The following is an 18,809-nucleotide window of genomic DNA, read 5'->3' on the forward strand; positions in this document are numbered from 1 at the left end:
GAGGCGCTTGCAGCTTGTTTTCTAACTGATCCCAGAAGAGAATTATATATATAGATAAAGAGAAATATAGGTTCTATCATAAACTATTTATATAAGGGTTTTTTCTTCTCTCCAGTCTGGAAAGTCCCTGCTGAAAAAGGCCTCAGTTAAGAAGACCCAATCATTGAATACACAATAACAACTGTGATGTGACTTGTTTAAAGTCATCTGATGTCATTCCATGGATGCAAAGTTTGCCTTAAAGAAATCCTTTTTTTTTCATTTTTGAATAATTCACCAATTAATAACCAATGTTGACGACTTTATTTAAGCTTTATACAATCTATAATGTTTTTAATGCTTCATTTATTCTTTGCTAGTCAGGAATTTGTTTTTTATTTAAGTTATATGATATATTATATAATAGGTTAAATCAGCGTAATACCAAATTTAAAAGGAAATCAATTTACTTTTTTTTTACCCGATTCAAAAGAAAATCTATTATCCATTTCTACAACATTTAAAAGCAAACCAAATCAAAATGTCATTTTTACCATATTTAGAAGGGTAATTGTTTTTTGTACTAAATTTAGAATAGAGCCAATTAGCCATTTTTACCAAACTGAAGAAAATCCTTCAGCCATCTATAGCAAATGTTTTATCATACTACTTAGACACAAAAGGACATTACATTTATATCATACACGTTTCTATTTCTGTGATAAAATAAAAGTGTGGATTTGATGTTGGATCACAAAAGCAATCAGTACTTTAAGCTCGCTGTATCTGCTTAGTCATATATACGCTGTACACTTTTAATTGACATTCTTTTTAAGTGTTCACAATTCCAATGTTCCAACACTGAATGGATGTAAATAAATTATTTCAAAACTCTGCCTATGCTGTTACTATAACTGTGATTTTTTTTTTTTTTTAAATGTTGTTTTACTGCTTTTCTAAAATTGCGTTATTTTAGTGTTGATATAATAGACTAATCTTGCAGTTTTGATGTTCTAGTCAATCTTAGAATTGGAAATGTTAGTTACAATACTTTTGAGAATTTGGTTGGTTTAGCAATTTATTTATTTTTTACTTTTAAACTTGATTCAAAATCTTCACAAATCATCATTTGACCAAATACATTCATTAGATTATTTAAAAGCATAAAAAAAGCTTGAAGATTTTCTCCAAATGCTACAGAAAGTATTGTTTTGTTACTGCTTATGATGAACTTTTTGATATAACCAACACACAGTGTTGACTGAAATGATTAGGTTATAAATTTGGTTTTGGCAACGTGATCTGTTTTGTGGTGAATATGAACTATCACCCTTAAAGAAACTGATAAAGATTATGTTGGGTAATAAATTGCTGAAACTTTTTGTCTGGCCTTGAGCTTAAATTTTGTTTTTCAATATCATTAAAATGCGTGCAAATATATTAATCTTTTTCTGTGAATAAGATTTATAATTATTATTTCTGTTGCATTGTAAATGCACTTATGTATATGCTAAGAATTTTTCAAATTCATGACATTTATTTTTATGTATTCATATACTTACAATGCATTTTTTACATGTTTGACAAATGAAAATTAAGCTGAACGGGTTTGTTTACAAAAGTTGCTTGAATTCTTTTTAGTTTAAAGAAAAATAAGGGTAAAAACTGAAATAATTTCTGAAACAATTTCAATAATTTGACTTGGATTTCATACGTAGTTTAAGTGAGTAGTTTAAGTTATTGCTTCAGAATTGTTTCAGTTTGTTGTCGGTGACAGTTAAATCTAGGATTGTACTTAATAGTTATTAACATTCATATTTTTTAATTTAATTAGCCATTTTTGTGTTTAATTTAACATTCACAAATAAAATTTGCATTTACTTTCCATATGAGACTGCATGGTCAGATGTTAAAGTCCATGACCACTCTCGAGGCTGGATCCTGTATTTGAGTCCATAGAATTTCATGTAATCCACCCAGTTCTGATGGGTACTTGACTTACATTAGGCAAAGGATGTATTTGCTTAACTATTAGCAATGAATTTTATACTGTTTTATTTTCATGCCACAATATTGGCCGTTGATTCATCTCTCTCAGGCCACCTAACACCATTATGAATAGCTATTTTTTTCTGAAGAAGTTGGTAAATTACTTGTGTATAAAACATTGTTCTTTGTTATTTTATCAGTAAAGTTATTCCCTGCATACATCAGGAATAACTAGACAATACATGCAATAAAAATACTTTTTGCTTGATTTCATTTTGAGTTTGTTGATACTTGATGCATATGTGCTATTATTTATTTAACCCCTCTAGAAAATCTAAATTGAATACTTTTTTAATATGTTGTAAAAATTGTATCAAATCAACAAAGGTGAATATTGGTATCAAATATATTTATTGTTATCTATTACATGTTGTAGGTTATAGAATACTTTTTAGTAAAGAGAATTTTTAATTAGATTATTCTATTCAACAAAGATTATCTTTCCAAACAATGTAGTAACAAATAAGTTTAGAAGACTAGGGACTAGTTTATATTTAATGCAAACAGAGTCACATGTATATTTAGAGTAAATGACAAATGCCCTAAAAATTACAGTACACAACAGTGACATCTTTTAATATAATTTTTCTGTTCAACTTTGATGTCATTAAATATATAATTCATAAGACATTTCTAGACATCACATTACTTAATCACATTTTATTTATATTTTAATCACATTTAAATTAATAAAATAAGAAACAAGTTTTAAACAGAATTTTACTAAGTACACAGTGTGTACTAACTAAACACTACTAAAGCATAAGATTGTGTACATAAATCATTTTCATGAATTCTTTTTACTTGGTCATGGAATATTTGTAGCTAATTTTAAAAAGAAAGAAACAAGTGTAACTTACTAAGATTAGCACATTTGTATGAGGAGAGACAGTTGTGCCATAGTATATTCATTGAAAAAACTATTGTAATACTGGTATCTTGCATGTGTGCCTTTCCTCCTGTCAAAAAAATCTAAATGCTTACAGGAAAACTTTAAGTTCTATAATCATGGATGAGATGATCATGCTGTATAAACAAAGGAACTACAACACTAGGATCAGTTAATGGTCATGGATGGATTCAACTCTGAAATCAAATATTTCCACCTTTCACACTGTTGTCACAAACAGGTCAACCCAAGCCAACTTACAACATTCTACACATCATTTCAATTATCCAATAGACACATTTAAACATAAAAACCTGCCAGCAATTTGTTGGTGCTGGAGCAAGCTGAGTATATAGAAAAAAAAATATCTGGTTACTAAAGAGTGGATAAGTAAGCAATGTTACGGTGATGGTTATCCTAAGAGAGGTTAGAACAACATCAAGGTTCAGGTTAAGTAAGTCTTGCCAGAACTGACACCAAATAAATGAGCAGGTCACAAAGTTCCTTCATAAATCCTGGCAATATAACCCTCAACAAAAGTAGTTTGTTTAAACATGGTAATTTCATTTCACAATGCAAGAAATTTTAAAAGAATTATATAGAATTGCAAACTAGGAAGAGAGACGAATGGAATGCAAGAATATTGAGCCTCATAAAACAGTAACATTCTTCATGAGCTTGATCATGGTATATTCATCTTGTACACACACAAATGTAAATGCCCACCCAAATAACAAGCAAAGTGGCCTTAAACCATTCGCAAGGATGTTAAACTAATTTAAACAAGACTGATTTTTAAGAATAAATTATTCTAAAGTATTAACGAAAGTTGTAATAGACATTTTATCCTATCAGCAATGCAGTAATTAATTAATAAATCAGTCTTGGGAAGATAGAATTGCATGAGCTTTTTCAAATAATGTCATAAACAGACAACATCAGAGAGGGCATGTGAAGTAGATCAAGTGGTAGAAAGGCAAATGTGATGAGGTATATGTATCACAGAGAGTAGAAACAGAGTTATCTGAAGCTTGCATAACTTGGATTGGATTAAATCCGTGCATAGTCATATACATCAAACACTATCTTTTATATGATTCACACCTTTTTAAACAAAACAATGAGATTCCATGACTAAAAAAACACATCATCAATAACATTTAAGACATTCCTAATTATTGTTCATGAAAAGAATTTTTAAATTTTACTAAATAATGTAGTTTTCAGATAAGATAATATAGTTATATATAAAAAGTATAAAACAATTTTTTTTTTTAATGTAAATAAATTTGAATGTGTCAATAAAACAAAATTAAATAAATACTAAAAACAAATAAATATCCTAGGAGTGACCCATCTGATTACATTTTATTCATCCCAGTTACACTCTCAGCCTGCCGTCCAGCACACTCTTATAGACGTCAGGAGTCAACACCTGATACTGCTGTGTCCGCTGATCCAGGATAAAGATACGATCTTTGATGGTGGTCACATTAAACCCTTCATCTCTCAGGTTGGTTTTTTTTAGCTTGAATGTGCCTGTTCGAATTAAGAAAGAGCAAGATTACTAAATACTCTGTACTTTCATCTACTAAATCAAAAAGCATTCATCATAAAAAGATGTATTAACCCACTTCTAATAACAATAAATTTTAAAGTTTCTTTCTAATGAGATGTTCCCAGAAAAATGCACAACAGAAAAAAATAACTGTGTACCCAAATTCCTGTTTTCATAGTTGTTTTGGATTGCATATTTTTTGGTCAGCAGTTGAAGAATAATACATTATTCTTAATAAAAAATATATCTTTTTTTTTCATCTTTTTTTTACAAGCTACTCATGAATGACAGCTTCATGACCAACCGGTGAATAACAATTCAAGCTAACAGTTGTGTCAATTCCTTTAACAGCCTTGAAATATCAATTCAACCTACCAGTTGTGTCAGCTTCCTTTATTCCTTTAATAGCCTTATAACATCAATTCAACCTACCAGTTGTGTCAGCTTCCTTTAACAGCCTTATAATATCAATTCAACCTACCAGTTGTGTCAGCTTCCTTTAACAGCCTTATAATATCAATTCAACCTACCAGTTGTGTCAGCTTCCTTTAACAGCCTTATAATATCAATTCAACCTACCAGATGTGTCAGCTTCCTTTAACAGCCTTATAATATCAATTCAACCTACCAGTTGTGTCAGCTTCCTTTAACAGCCTTATAAACAATGGTCTGGCATAAGCAGGCAGTGCACGGCTCAAAGACAGGCCTAACTGATGTGTGTTGATTGAACCTGTTTCATCTACAATGGCTGCCATACCAGCCCGACCTTCATATCCTGAAATAGACAAGTACATTTCTGCACTCAAATTCCCAAAATTTTTCATAAAAATAAAATTAATATTATAAACATAACATTTGTTTTTAATATTAAAAAAAAAACCCATCAAAGTGACTAAAATAGTAACTTTTAATTCTGAATTTACATGACATTCAAATGAAATACACACCACATTTAAATGTTGAGAGTATTGAACATCTGGATTTTTATGCAATATGGTATTAACCATATCAAATCTAAACACTAGTTAGGCCCTAACTAATGTACAACTTATATTATTTTCTTTTACATTAAACAGACAGATTCTTACAGCAAAAAGCATATAAACTGCCATGTAATGCAATCATAATAAAACTCAAAGAGTCAGCGAGGTATATGTAAATACAGTTAACACAGTTTTAAAAATAAACACCAGTAACAACAACAGCAGTGTTACAACTAAAAAATACATTTATTACAAACTTTGACTGATGAAGAAGTTCATAAGAATTAAAGGAACCTAACATTAAAAACTGATGTTTTTTTTAAAAAGAATGTACCTGGGACCTCCACCCCATACACAACTGCATCTTTTAGCCCAACAACATTGCTAATTACGGCCTCGACTTCACTGGTGCTAACATTCTCTCCTCGCCATCTGAATGTGTCTCCAGTTCTATCACGGAAGTAAAAAAATCCTAATTCATCCATAACCAGTATATCACCTGGAACAAAACAATCAGACTTTGAATCATGCATATATAACTGTATATACATATATAAATATAAATATGTGTATATATATACACATATATGTAAATGTATGTATATATATATGTAGATGTAAGTGTAAGATATAGTACTTTAGTACACCACTTGTATGTATATACTAGCTACCTGTGGAAAATGCCAAGTCTCCTTTGGAAAAAACATCTCGGATAACTTTTTTAGTAGTGGCTTTGTCATCCACATATCCATCAAACTCACGAACTGGATCTCCTTTAACTATTTTACCTACCAGCTCACCTGGCTCACCTGTAATCAGAGATGTTACAGTAGATGTCAAAAACAAAATACATTGGGGTACACAGGTACATGACCATATTATTCCGTTTTTTTTTCCATAAGTGATGCTTAGAACTTTGTGATTCATAGACTTGACCCAAAAAAACAAAAATTTAGTAGTGACTAAAAATCAATTTTGACAATTAGCAATTAGTTTACATATTGAATGTCATTTATGCTTAATATTTAAGTGACAAGAAAATGAAGGTAAAATACTGTGGATCCGACTTAATGCTAATGGGGAATGAAGTGATTCCTAGTTCAGTGCATGTTACTACCTTAAATAGTTTAAGTTAAAATCCTAGAGATGGTCTATCTTCATCTTTAATAGCAACATTCGATACAACTCTAGTAAATACCTAAATCAAGACTGACATAACAGTAGAAAATCTATGGTCAGAGATAATTATCTACTGTAGCATGTACTTATAGAACGAATGAATATTAAGCGGTTAAACACAAAAAAACTTAATTTTCAACCCCAATAAGTGATGTAACACAACAGCAATGTTAGTCACATTAACCTTTGCCCCATTTGTTTACTATGAACAGAAAATTAGTAAAAAAAAAATGACAAACCTGGTTCTGCTTTGATGCACACCCCATTCTTATCACGGCAGACCTCGTTAGTTTCAAGATCCACTTTGATCAAAGTAATTGGGTAAAGGAAAGGTAATATCCTTGTGGTGAATCCCACTGCACCAATTTTGTTCCTGTTGTTAACTAGATAAAGAATAGGAGAGAAAATCATGGCGCTTTCTTTCTATAAGGCAAAAAAAATGAAACTATCAAAAATGTAATACTTAACTTAAGAGAGATTTTTCAGTATGGTGATAAACTCCTATAGGTATTTTTTTTACATTAAACATCAATGTAACACATTTGGCAATATATAACAAAATAAAATTATTTGGTTCAAAGCTCATTATTATTAAGATTAATACAAAAACGTACTGAAGTAGCAAAGCCATGTTACCTATAGAACAATTGCCTTCAGTAGCGCCATAAAACTCCCCAATCATTTTAATTCCAAATCTGTCCTGAAACTGTTTCCATATTTGAGGTTTGATTCCATTGCCAAACATGAGTCTGACAGAATGCTGTGTTTCTTCAGGTCTCACAGGCTGGGCCAACAGGTAGCGACACAGCTCTCCTATGTACTGGGCTACCTGAGACAGAAGACAACACTAAAGCATTAGTTACTTACAGCTTATAGGAGAGAGATGGAGAGAAATATGAAGACAGAGACAGAATGCTGTGTTTCTTCAGGTCTCACAGGCTGGGCCAACAGGTAGCGACACAACTCTCCTATGTACTGGGCCACCTGAGACAGAAAACAACACTAAAGGATCAGCTAAACTTATAGGAGAGAGAGAAATATGAAGACAGAGAGAATATCTAAGCAAATGAATGTAAAATATTTCACAGTAAAGTTTGCATTTTCCTAATGTTTCTTTTAATGAAAATTAAACCTAAGTTAATATTTGAAATCTGGTTGATAATAATGAGTAGTCAATGATAATTGATATTGTTGTTTTTGTTTTAAGTTTAGCTCATCAGTCTACTCAGATAGTTTTAAATGGTATTTTTCTCATCTAGAGTAATGTGGTAAATAATTTCAAATTTTGAAATAAAATAACACCAAGCCGTCTTCAATTGGCAAATACCCAATACAGAAGCTAGTTTTAAAAACACATATTTTTAAGTGATAGAGTGTAACAATGACTTTTTTGTTAATACAGAATTTAAACAACTTACTTTTTAATTTTTAGTTTAAACTAAGACAAAAAAAGCTTCTACTATACTTACTGTACACTGGTACTTGACACAAAAGTTTCCCCTCTATACTTACTGTACACTGGTACGTGACATTCCCCCTATACTTACTGTACACTGGTACTTGACATTCCCCCTATACTTACTGTACACTGGTACGTGACATTCCCCCCCTATACTTACTGTACACTGGTACTTGACATTCCCCCTATACTTACTGTACACTGGTACGTGACATTCCCCCTATACTTACTGTACACTGGTACTTGACACAAAAGTTTCCCCCTATACTTACTGTACACTGGTACTTGACACAAAAGTTTCCCCCTATACTTACTGTACACTTGTACTTGACATTCCCCCTATACTTACTGTACACTGGTACTTGACATTCCCCCTATACTTACTGTACACTGGTACTTGACATTCCCCCTATACTTACTGTACACTGGTACTTGACATTCCCCCTGTACTTACTGTACACTGGTACGTGACATTGCCCCTGTACTTACTGTACACTGGTACTTGACATTCCCCCTATACTTACTGTACACTGGTACTTGACATTCCCCCTATACTTACTGTACACTGGTACTTGACATTCCCCCTATACTTACTGTACACTGGTACGTGACATTCCCCCCCTATACTTACTGTACACTGGTACTTGACATTCCCCCTATACTTACTGTACACTGGTACGTGACATTCCCCCTATACTTACTGTACACTGGTACTTGACACAAAAGTTTGCCCCTATACTTACTGTACACTGGTACTTGACACAAAAGTTTCCCCCTATACTTACTGTACACTTGTACTTGACATTCCCCCTATACTTACTGTACACTGGTACTTGACATTCCCCCTATACTTACTGTACACTGGTACTTGACATTCCCCCTATACTTACTGTACACTGGTACGTGACATTCCCCCTATACTTACTGTACACTGGTACTTGACACAAAAGTTTGCCCCTATACTTACTGTACACTGGTACTTGACACAAAAGTTTGCCCCTATACTTACTGTACACTGGTACTTGACACAAAAGTTTCCCCCTGTACACTGGTACTTGACACAAAAATGTCCCCCTGTACACTGGTACTTGACATTCCCCCTATACTTACTGTACACTGGTACTCAACACAAAAGTTTCCCCCTGTACACTGGTACTTGACATTCCCCCCTGTACTTACTGTACACTGGTACTTGACATTCCCCCTATACTTACTGTACACTAGTACTTGACATTCCCCCTATACTTACTGTACACTGGTACTTGACACAATCAGTCCAGAACTGGCTGGCTGAAAACTTTGTCCTCAGGGCCAGCGTGGTCCCAGACAGGATGGCCTGCGCAGCACCGATGATTCCCCCAGCTGTGTGGTACAGTGGCAGGGAGATGTAGATGACATCTTTGGGGCTGATGTCCAGCATCAGCTCAACACCGTAGCCCATGTAACAGAACCTGACCAGAGATAAGCACATCAAGGTTCCAACATCACAAATATTTTTGTAGGGTTTTTTTTTAACAATGATAAACTGGTTAGTACGTCAGCATACAGATATAATTGAATAGTTTAACAGGTGTACAAAACAACACCATGTAACAGAACCTGACCAGAGATAAGCACATCAAGGTTCCTACATCACAAATACTTTTGTAGGGTTTTTTTAACAATAATAAACTGGTTAGTTCGTCAGCATACAGATATTATAATTGAATAGTTTAACTGGTTTACAAAACAACAACACAATGTAACAGAACCTGATCAGAGATAAGTACATCAAGGTTGCTACATTACATAAATACCTTTGTAGGGTTTTTTTTAACAATAATAAACTGGTAAGTTGTCAGCATACAGATATTATAATTGAATAGTTTAACTGGTTTACAAAACAACAACAACATAATAAAACACACAGGTTAATTAAATACACAAGAAGAAGCTACAAAAGGAAATAAGTGGAAATTTATTAAGCTGAAAAGACTTAAGAGAGTGTTAGAAATTCTGAATAACAAAATACAGCTTTTTATTCTTTTGAATTTTTTTTATGGTTGACAAAGATGGTTCTCATGATGTAAAGACTATTGATAATTGTTTTTTGGTATTTATCTTCCAAAGGTTACAGGTTATGAAAGAAGATGCAAAAAAAAAGTAATCTAGTTTTTTAAGGTTACATGTAACGAAAGCAGGTATGAAAACAATGAATACTTTTTTTAAAGCATCATAATACTTGCTTAAAGATAAAAAAGCTGAAGATAAAAATTCCAAAGGGGGTCGAGGTTTATAACATACTTATCAGTATTTGACTTATCTGCATTATCAATATTTAAAATAAACCTCAAGTGTTTGACAGCTAGTCACAACAGATAATAAGGTTAACAATTGATAAGTGCACATGTACCCAGGTATGTAGAAAACACAACATCATCAACATGTAACTTCTGTGATAACAAGTGGCCCAGATACTTACCTTGTGTTTGTAACAACAGCTGCTTTAGGAAGGCCTGTTGTACCTGAGGTGTAGACATAGAATAATCTATCTGGGGAAAGATACCAGGTCTATTTATAGCATATGTTGTACCTGAGGTGTAGACATAGAATAATCTATCTGGGGAAAGATACCAGGTCTATTTATATCAAATGTACCAGAGGTGTAGACATAGAATAATCTATCTGGGGAAAGATACCAGGTCTATTTATATCAAATGTACCAGAGGTGTAGACATAGAATAATCTATCTGGGGAAAGATACCAGGTCTATTTATATCAAATGTACCAGAGGTGTAGACATAGAATAATCTATCTGGGGAAAGATATAAGGTCTATTTATATCAAATGTACCAGAGGTGTAGACATAGAATAATCTATCTGGGGAAAGATACCAGGTCTATTTATATCAAATGTACCAGAGGTGTAGACATAGAATAATCTATCTGGGGAAAGATATAAGGTCTATTTATATCAAATGTACCACAGGTGTAGGCATAGAATAATCTATCTGAGGAAAGATACCAGGTCTATTTATATCAAATGTACCACAGGTGTAGGCATAGAATAATCTATCTGAGGAAAGATACCAGGTCTATTTATATCAAATGTACCACAGGTGTAGGCATAGAATAATCTATCTGAGGAAAGATACCAGGTCTATTTATATAAAATGTACCAAAGGTGTAGACATAGAATAATCTATCAGGGGAAAGATACCAGGTCTATTTATAGCATATTGTACTAGACATGTAGACATAGAATAATCTATCTGGGGAAAGATGTACACAGAGGTGTAGTCAATGTATAATTTATCTGAGGAAAGATACCAAGTCAATTTATATCATACAAGCTTTATTTTCAATTCAGCCTTAAGTTAAAACATGCATTAATTCATTATACATCTGTTGCATGGGTAAATTGTTTTAAAACTTCAAATCTTATACAAACTGATAATATTCATCACAATTGGCTTAATCATGTGTTACGGTTATAAAATTTTATAAAGACAGAAAAAACTTCAAAGTTCAAACTACACTTACAATTTTTTCAGTAACAGAAGATATGTATTAACAGAACACAACAGCAGTGTTTACTTGCAAGCTTGGATATGGATCACTTCTGTTTACTACAAACATGGATTTAAAAAACTTACTACAGAAAATATATTTAAGACATACCAGAACATTTCACGTTGACTGTTGGTATCTCATACAATGGGATAGTTTCTATAGCATTGTCCAAGTTGACTGCTGAGAAATCTGCTTGGCTAACATTTCCAAGACAAAAGTAAACTGTACTCTGTGGTAAACTAAGACGAATATCTTTAACGGCTGGGGGGAAAAGACAAAACTTTTGTATTAATAAGTAGTTTTAATTCAACAAAAGCAATCATCCTGAAAAATTAAGTCATTTAGGGGTGAGCTAAACTACTACCCTAAATTCAGTCTTAATATAGTGTAGTATTCTACTAATTAAATTTTACTGAATGGCAGTAGCAGCATTCTTGTGTTTTTAGAGCAAAATAAAAAGTATAACCTACTTTAACAGCTACTTTCAAATTAATATAATCAATTTTTTTACTGTTTGCTTACCTTCAACCAAATTTTCACCAAAAATAACAGCTTTTGCCTCTGAAATCTAAATGATCACACAAAACAGTGTCTGATTTAAAAGAGTAAAATAATTTTAAAACAAACAACTTATTTTAAACAGGTTTTTTAAGCTGTCAAAGAGCTCAATTATAAAAACAATTTACCTTTATACAATGTGCCAGTGACATGTCTCTCAAATTAAAATTAATAAGTGCAGCAACTATGCCCATTTTGGACATACCCAGCCACAATGGAATGTACTGGGGACAATTCTCTGTGAAGAGAGCAATCACATCCCCTTTTCTATAGCCAGAATCATAAAAGAAGTTTGCAATTTTATCTGCATAGAGTTTTGCATCATTAAAAGTCCACACTTGGTCCTGAAAGTGTACGAATGCCTTGTTTGGATTTTTGCGTACAGTGCCTTCAAATATTTTTACCACTGTCATATTATTCTTTAGATTTCTCCTCACTCTAAGTTTTACTGTAATCAAGCATCTCAGAGCACTGAAGAAATAAGAAATTCATATAATATTGATTATTTCTTTAAAACATGTTTTAAAACCAACTGTCAGAGAGTTACTCACAGTAACAGTAAAAATTAAGTACATCAGTATTTCTTAGTTGCAAAAAAAAAAAAAGTAATTAATGTGAAATATTTGCAAGAATCATTTTATTATTTCACTATCATTAAATAACTTTTTAAAAATAAAACACCTTCTTTAGTTGGTTTAGCCCAACAAAGAGGAAGATTATGGCATCAATAGTAATAGTATCAGCTACACAGTTTTTATAATAAGAACCAACTGAAGAGGGAAGAGGAGTAATGTCATTCTAAAAATGTGTGTAAGTACAATAATTCTTTAAAAACACAAGCACACAAACTTTGGACAGAGTTATGTGTCCCTGCTTATCAAACTTTCAGAATTTAATTTATATAGCCTAAACATGAGTGTTATTAAGAATACAATTGTACAAGTGACTTTCTGTAGCTACTTACTTAAGATCCCTGGTTGCTGTGAGTGCAAACACCCTCATAAATCTCCATCCTCCTGTTGCAAGATAAATCGCAAACAATGCCACCAATGACCACAACAATGTCAAGTTCAGCACGAACAGAAAGAATGTGCCTAGTACCAGGAAACCAGTACACTTAATGACTAGTGCTGACATTTTAGAAAATGTAATACTGTCAGTTTGCTGGCATGGTATATAGATCTACAACTGAAATTAATATGCTATCATCCCCTGGTGTGAAGACCCTGTAAAAGAAGAAATTACAATTTATTAAAATTAGGCCCTATTAGGTTTAAAATTAAATAAGCTAAAATATGTTCTAAAATTAATTTTAATAGGCTAAAGATCTCGATAGTTGATTTAGATTATAACTTTTTAAGTTAATGGATGATTTTAGATACCGATGTCCGATAACAGACTCTTCCATAAATTAGGTGTGTTGGTTTGTTTGTAGTATTGTAATCTCAACTAATTTTAATTATTTTATGGTTAGAAATTAGGGTTAGGCGTATGGTAGGACCAGGGTTTGGGTTAGGGACATGGTTAGCATTTACATTAGCCAGCCATGTGTGTATTTAGATAACTACCAGTAACCTAACACCCCTTTTAATTTATGATCTACACTAGATCGATTCTAGTTTTTTTAACAGATTTACTAATTCGAAGTGACTACTCGGAAAAAGATTTTTCGCCCCAGCATCTCCACTTAGCCTGCAAAAGATAGTTCTGCGCATGCACAGTGACTTCAATATTTGAGCTAGGGTTAGGGATAGGATTAGGGTTCTACAGTTGTAAACACACACATGCGCAGTACCATCGAAAACATCACGTCGTAGTTTATCTCCATTGCGCATGCGTATCTTTTTCCGGCTAGAATCGGCCTTACTAATTACCATTATTAAGTTACTATAGTACAAATTATACTAATATTAACTAGACCTATGCCTATAGGCCTACTAATTATTATTTCTATTAGATCTAAGTAACTCTAACAGTACTATTAGTTTACTATTAGTACTAACAAATATTAACAAGTTACAAGTAGTGACAAGTAGTAGTAGCCTAAGTTATTCAGTTAATAAAGTAAAAGTAGGCCTATAAAATATAAAATAGTTTTTTAAATAGCCTATTAAACTATTAATAATTAATAATAAATGGCCTATAATAATAATTGTAATCTAAAATTACTAGGCCTAGATAATAAAAATAAATTTACTAGGCCTATGGCTATGCCCTCGATCATCTATGGCACTGTGACCTGTGTGTATGGCATGACACTACACTACACTACTCACTAACACTGTAAGTCGTGTAAGAGCAGAATAAACACTAGAGCTCAGGGATAGATCTCTAGCTAGACTAGTATTAGTAGTAACTAGTAGCTAGCCCCTACTAGGCCCCTAGGCTTATTCAATTCTTCTAATTAATAGGGCCTACTAATACTACTAATATTTTACTAATAATACTAATAATACTAGATCTATAAACTATAATAATACACTTAACACTACACTACACATTGCATTCAATGAATATTGATTATTGAATATTGATGGTTCAAATGCAAATCGCTGTATCACATGACCACAATCAACAATCGCAACGCAACACAAATGCCAATGCCATGGGAAGCCAAAACACGAAGAGAATATAACACACTGCAAAATCCTGTGTGCAGCCTTTCATACAATGCAAAGTCCAATAAAAAGACCAAAGGTCACTTGACAACCAAGCTCAAACAAAAAGCATGAAACAGTAATTTAACAGACCAATAACGACTGTGTTGTTATCGTGTGTAATATGTAGATTCTAGAATCTAGATCTAGGCCAAGGATCTTGATCTAGTCTACAGGCCTACTTCATAAACCTAATTCAAATTACGCCAGATACAGTAAATAACTGAAAAGTAATGTTAACAGAAGAAATGAAGTTGCAAGATTTGAATTAGACACAAACAAACAGACGTTGCGAATTTTAAAGCGTGTAAAAAACATTGAAATTTGGAACTGTTATTATTGTTATTATTATTAGGGCCTATTATTATTATTACTGTACAAACTATTGAGACTTTGCTATCATCAGTGTTTCTTCCAGACTTTTTCTCCGGGGGGGGGGGGGGGCACTTGTAATTTTCGGGGGGCGGTAGACTATCTTCGGGGGGGGGGGGGACACTGTTAAAAGTATATATTTTCTATATGAACTATAAATTTCATTTCGTTCGGGGGGGGGCGGTAAAAAAATTTCGGGGGGCTTCGCTCCCCCCCCCCCCCCACCCCCCGAAGAGATGCCTGGAAGAAACTCTGGCTATCATTCAATGCTATTTATTGCATTAGAGACCAGATCTGTATGGCGTGAATTTAATGCTAATAAACACTTCTCGAATTCGTTTGTTATGAGCGTTGCTAAACATTTTGTGGGCTAACCCCCCCCCCCCCCTTCTCCCTTCCCCCGGCCATACTCATATGTAATATGCTAATCGAGGAATGGCCTAGCAATTTTTATAAGTTTTCATAATTTTTATAAGAGGCAAATCGTTCAAATTTTATTCTATATGTTTCAATGTATATTGGTTGGGTGGATCCCCGATCTTCCAAAAAAAAAAAAAAAAACATACGGGAAAGTTCGGATGACCTCCGTTTGCTTTTACCTTGTGAGTTCTGATTAAAATTAAGTAGGCTTCGACTTATGACCCGAATCGAAGTTTTGTGCTTATTAGTCATTATACGGATTGACAAATCGTCGAACTTGCCTAAGTAGATTATATCTCAATGGGGGTTTCTGTTTGGGCCATTTAAAAATAAATAAGTTGGTAAAGTTAGATCCATCGTTGTCAGCTGATATTATTATTATTATTAACTCACACTATAGACTACAAATCATATTGCAGTTATAGTATTTTACAAATAAAGCGATATCTTACTGTTGCGCCCCGCTCGACTGCAACCATATACTGAAACATAAAATGTTGGTTTTGGATTTAAAAAATGATAATTAAAAATGAGCTTTGTGTTTCGAGAGCACGAGAGAGCTAGCATGCTGAAATAATTTTATTTTTATTTTTTGGCAGTGCGGTATTTTCTAATATTTCATAGCACAAAACGCATCTTTAAATATGTTTCCGTTATCATTCGGAACCCATTAAAAGAAATACATATTGTAAGCGAGACCCATGAAAGTGGATTTAGTTTTTTGCCACAACTTAAACAGACTTTATGATTTTTGTCCCAGATTGTTTATGTTGCGTTCCGAACGAAATGCAGTTAACGATAGAAGTCGATAAGAGAGTTGCCAGGCAATTATGAAAACAAAATTTAGCTTTTCATTTTATTTAGCCCGATTGCATATTATTAATATTATGCTGCATTGAAAATAATTGATAACATTGACATGTTCCTGATTTGAATTACAGAGGAGTGTCTTAGTAAAAATAATAAAGATCTAAGTAACAGCCGATATAGATCTATTATTACTATTATATTTCATTTGCATAAAAATAATTAATAATTAAAGAAATGGGAACTTTGACTGCTTCAAATTCAAATCATGTAAATTTATACTCAAATGTTCATTTTGAAAAGAGAATGGTTGCTGCTGCTGAGGCAGGGGATATCTCCACGTTAAGGAAACTAATAAGAAAGAAAATACCCATTTCTGTAACTGACGACTATGGTAATTCACCGCTCAGTGTTGCATGTCTCGGTAAGATAATGTAGAAAAAAACAGCTTAGTTATGCCAAATGAAGTAATACTAATACTAATCAATTCAGTTAGGCTACTCATAATTATTGGCATAGCCCATCATAGGCCTGTCACTAAAAAAATATTTTATCTTTTACTCATTTTTTATAATATATCTAGAGTCTACTTAGATTTAGTAGCAGTATCAGTATCTAATAATCTATTTAATTTTAATGGACTACAGTGACTGTAGTACAGTCCCTCTGTAGTATATTAGATCTACAGCTCTACATACTTTTGGGAAAGAATAAATAGTGCAATGCATAGCTGGAGATGGTCTTTTATCTAGACAAAGAATCCATATACTTTTTAAGTTTGATATGTTTATTTTTTTGTTCGATAACTTTTTAGCTGGACACAGTGAGGTTGTGAAAATACTTCTTGATGCTGGTGTTGATATGGATCAGACAGTAGGGTCTAATGTATCACCTCTCCATTTAGCCGCTAGAAGTAATTTTTTTCTTATTTTTGTTTTACATCAAGTTATTTTGTTGGAATGTGATAATAGAACACATGATTTCAATGGTCCTTATTTATTAGTCTTATAAGGATGATTAACAGGCTTCAGCTCTAAAGCCAGCCAGACCCAAGTGTGTCCAACTCTCAAATTGCCTACCACTCTAAAACTTAATGATTTACCTAGTCATATGTACCTAGCATCACTTGGTTGGATTGGATTTACTGCTGATTTAACTCTTATACTTATTTAATTTATTACTATTTAGCTCATTAAATAAAGTATAAGTTCACCTTTTTGGGATATCTACTAGTAAAAATCCACAGATTTTTGTGTATGACTGATTGATAAACTTTTACCATGAGGGTTATGTATAAATTTGAGATCAAAATATCAGTAAGACAAATTATCTTTTTTAGTCCTACAAAAATCAGTACTACACATTAAAAATATTTCATATAATGGTGCACAATGATATATGGTTATTTAAAAATTTCTTTAAATTTATCTAAAACCAATTTACCACCCAGTATAAGCATTTACTCTTCGATCCAGATAACAGAACAAGCACGGTTAAATATCTAGTTGCTGCAGGCGCTCAACTCAAAACAAGAAACGACAACAGCCTTATTCCTAAAGACATGTGCAAGTATAACTCAGAGACATGGAAAGTATTAAAAGCAGCTGAGAAAGGTGAAATGCCTGATCTTGTTGTTGAGTCTGATGTACCAGAAATTCCAGACTTTTCAATTCCTAAAGTTGAGAAAAAATCAGATTCAAAAACCAAAAAGAAAGGAAAAAAGGGAAAGTCTGGAAAGGGAAAAAAGAAAAAAGGAGGAAAGAAAAAAAAGAAAGGGAAGAGAAAGAAGTGATGTGTGTAAGAATTGAATATTGTTTCTCATCCCTTAAAGTTAATACTTATCTATCCTGTCCAGAACATGAAGCAGAAATCAAAAAGCAACTTATATTCTCAGTATCTTTTTGCTTAAAATTTTCTATAGGATTATGTTGTAGCTTTTGAAAATTGCACTCTTTATAGAAACAGCTTTGTTGTCATGCTATATTTAAATTGTTTACCAAGACTCACAATCTTACTAGTCATCTGTCACAGACTTTATATAGTTTTGTATTATGTAGCCGTGTTGAATTAATGCTTCATCTTTACTCTGATTGAAAATTAATATATTTGAAATTTATTTATTTTTGTAATGGCAAAGGTATAAAAAAATTAAATTGTATTCCAGCCTGTAAGCTGAAGAATTTATTGTGGGTTTTTTTTTTCAATTATAATTAAGCATTAATTGCAAAAACATTTACCAACATGACAATTAATATTAAAGATGTAATTTTTTTTTAATTTCTTAATTGCTATGATTCCTTTTAAGTAAGACATCCATTTTTTAAAACCCAATTGTCTAATTAATTTCA

At 32.6% G+C, this 18,809-nt stretch overlaps 3 protein-coding genes across 11 annotated transcripts in view; 2 read left to right on the plus strand and 1 right to left on the minus strand.

The window, feature by feature from the left end:
- Positions 1 to 2,367, plus strand: part of LOC131951765 (patatin-like phospholipase domain-containing protein 7) — a 34,563-nt gene extending 32,196 nt beyond the window's left edge. For all 3 annotated transcript variants that reach the window (XM_059314151.1, XM_059314152.1, XM_059314153.1), the window contains one exon: positions 116 to 2,367. In XM_059314151.1, coding sequence (XP_059170134.1) covers positions 116 to 178 — 63 coding nt within the window. In that variant the 3' untranslated portion in view covers positions 179 to 2,367. The remainder of the gene's footprint in view (positions 1 to 115) is intronic.
- A 153-nt stretch (positions 2,368 to 2,520) lies between these two features.
- Positions 2,521 to 15,041, minus strand: LOC131951766 (long-chain fatty acid transport protein 1). 6 transcript variants are annotated; one of them, XM_059314155.1, is made up of 14 exons: positions 14,956 to 15,041; positions 13,170 to 13,431; positions 12,334 to 12,676; positions 12,170 to 12,215; positions 11,756 to 11,908; positions 10,734 to 10,760; positions 10,558 to 10,600; positions 9,346 to 9,547; positions 7,274 to 7,466; positions 6,877 to 7,020; positions 6,130 to 6,267; positions 5,793 to 5,957; positions 5,104 to 5,250; positions 2,521 to 4,456 (listed from the first exon to the last, which is right to left on the minus strand). In XM_059314155.1, the coding sequence occupies exons 2-14, from the start codon at positions 13,340 to 13,342 to the stop codon at positions 4,299 to 4,301; spliced, it is 1,932 nt and encodes a 643-aa protein (XP_059170138.1). In that variant the 5' UTR covers positions 13,343 to 13,431; positions 14,956 to 15,041; the 3' UTR covers positions 2,521 to 4,298. The 6 variants fall into 6 exon arrangements, with proteins under 6 accessions (XP_059170138.1, XP_059170139.1, XP_059170141.1 ...); XM_059314156.1 differs by lacking the exon at positions 14,956 to 15,041 and adding an exon at positions 14,846 to 14,944; XM_059314158.1 differs by lacking the exon at positions 14,956 to 15,041 and adding an exon at positions 14,693 to 14,763.
- A 1,430-nt stretch (positions 15,042 to 16,471) lies between these two features.
- LOC131951769 (uncharacterized) lies at positions 16,472 to 18,733 on the plus strand. Of its 2 annotated transcripts, XM_059314162.1 has the most exons (4): positions 16,472 to 16,628; positions 16,765 to 16,885; positions 17,276 to 17,374; positions 17,937 to 18,733. In XM_059314162.1, the coding sequence occupies exons 2-4, from the start codon at positions 16,768 to 16,770 to the stop codon at positions 18,251 to 18,253; spliced, it is 534 nt and encodes a 177-aa protein (XP_059170145.1). In that variant the 5' UTR covers positions 16,472 to 16,628; positions 16,765 to 16,767; the 3' UTR covers positions 18,254 to 18,733. The 2 variants fall into 2 exon arrangements, with proteins under 2 accessions (XP_059170145.1, XP_059170144.1); XM_059314161.1 differs by having other exon boundaries at positions 16,472 to 16,885.
- Positions 18,734 to 18,809: the final 76 nt, after the last annotated feature.

The sequence above is a fragment of the Physella acuta genome, unplaced genomic scaffold (assembly GCF_028476545.2).
Source record: "Physella acuta isolate Inbredline_101_S28 unplaced genomic scaffold, ASM2847654v3 ptg000826l, whole genome shotgun sequence".
Lineage (NCBI taxonomy): Eukaryota > Metazoa > Mollusca > Gastropoda > Physidae > Physella > Physella acuta.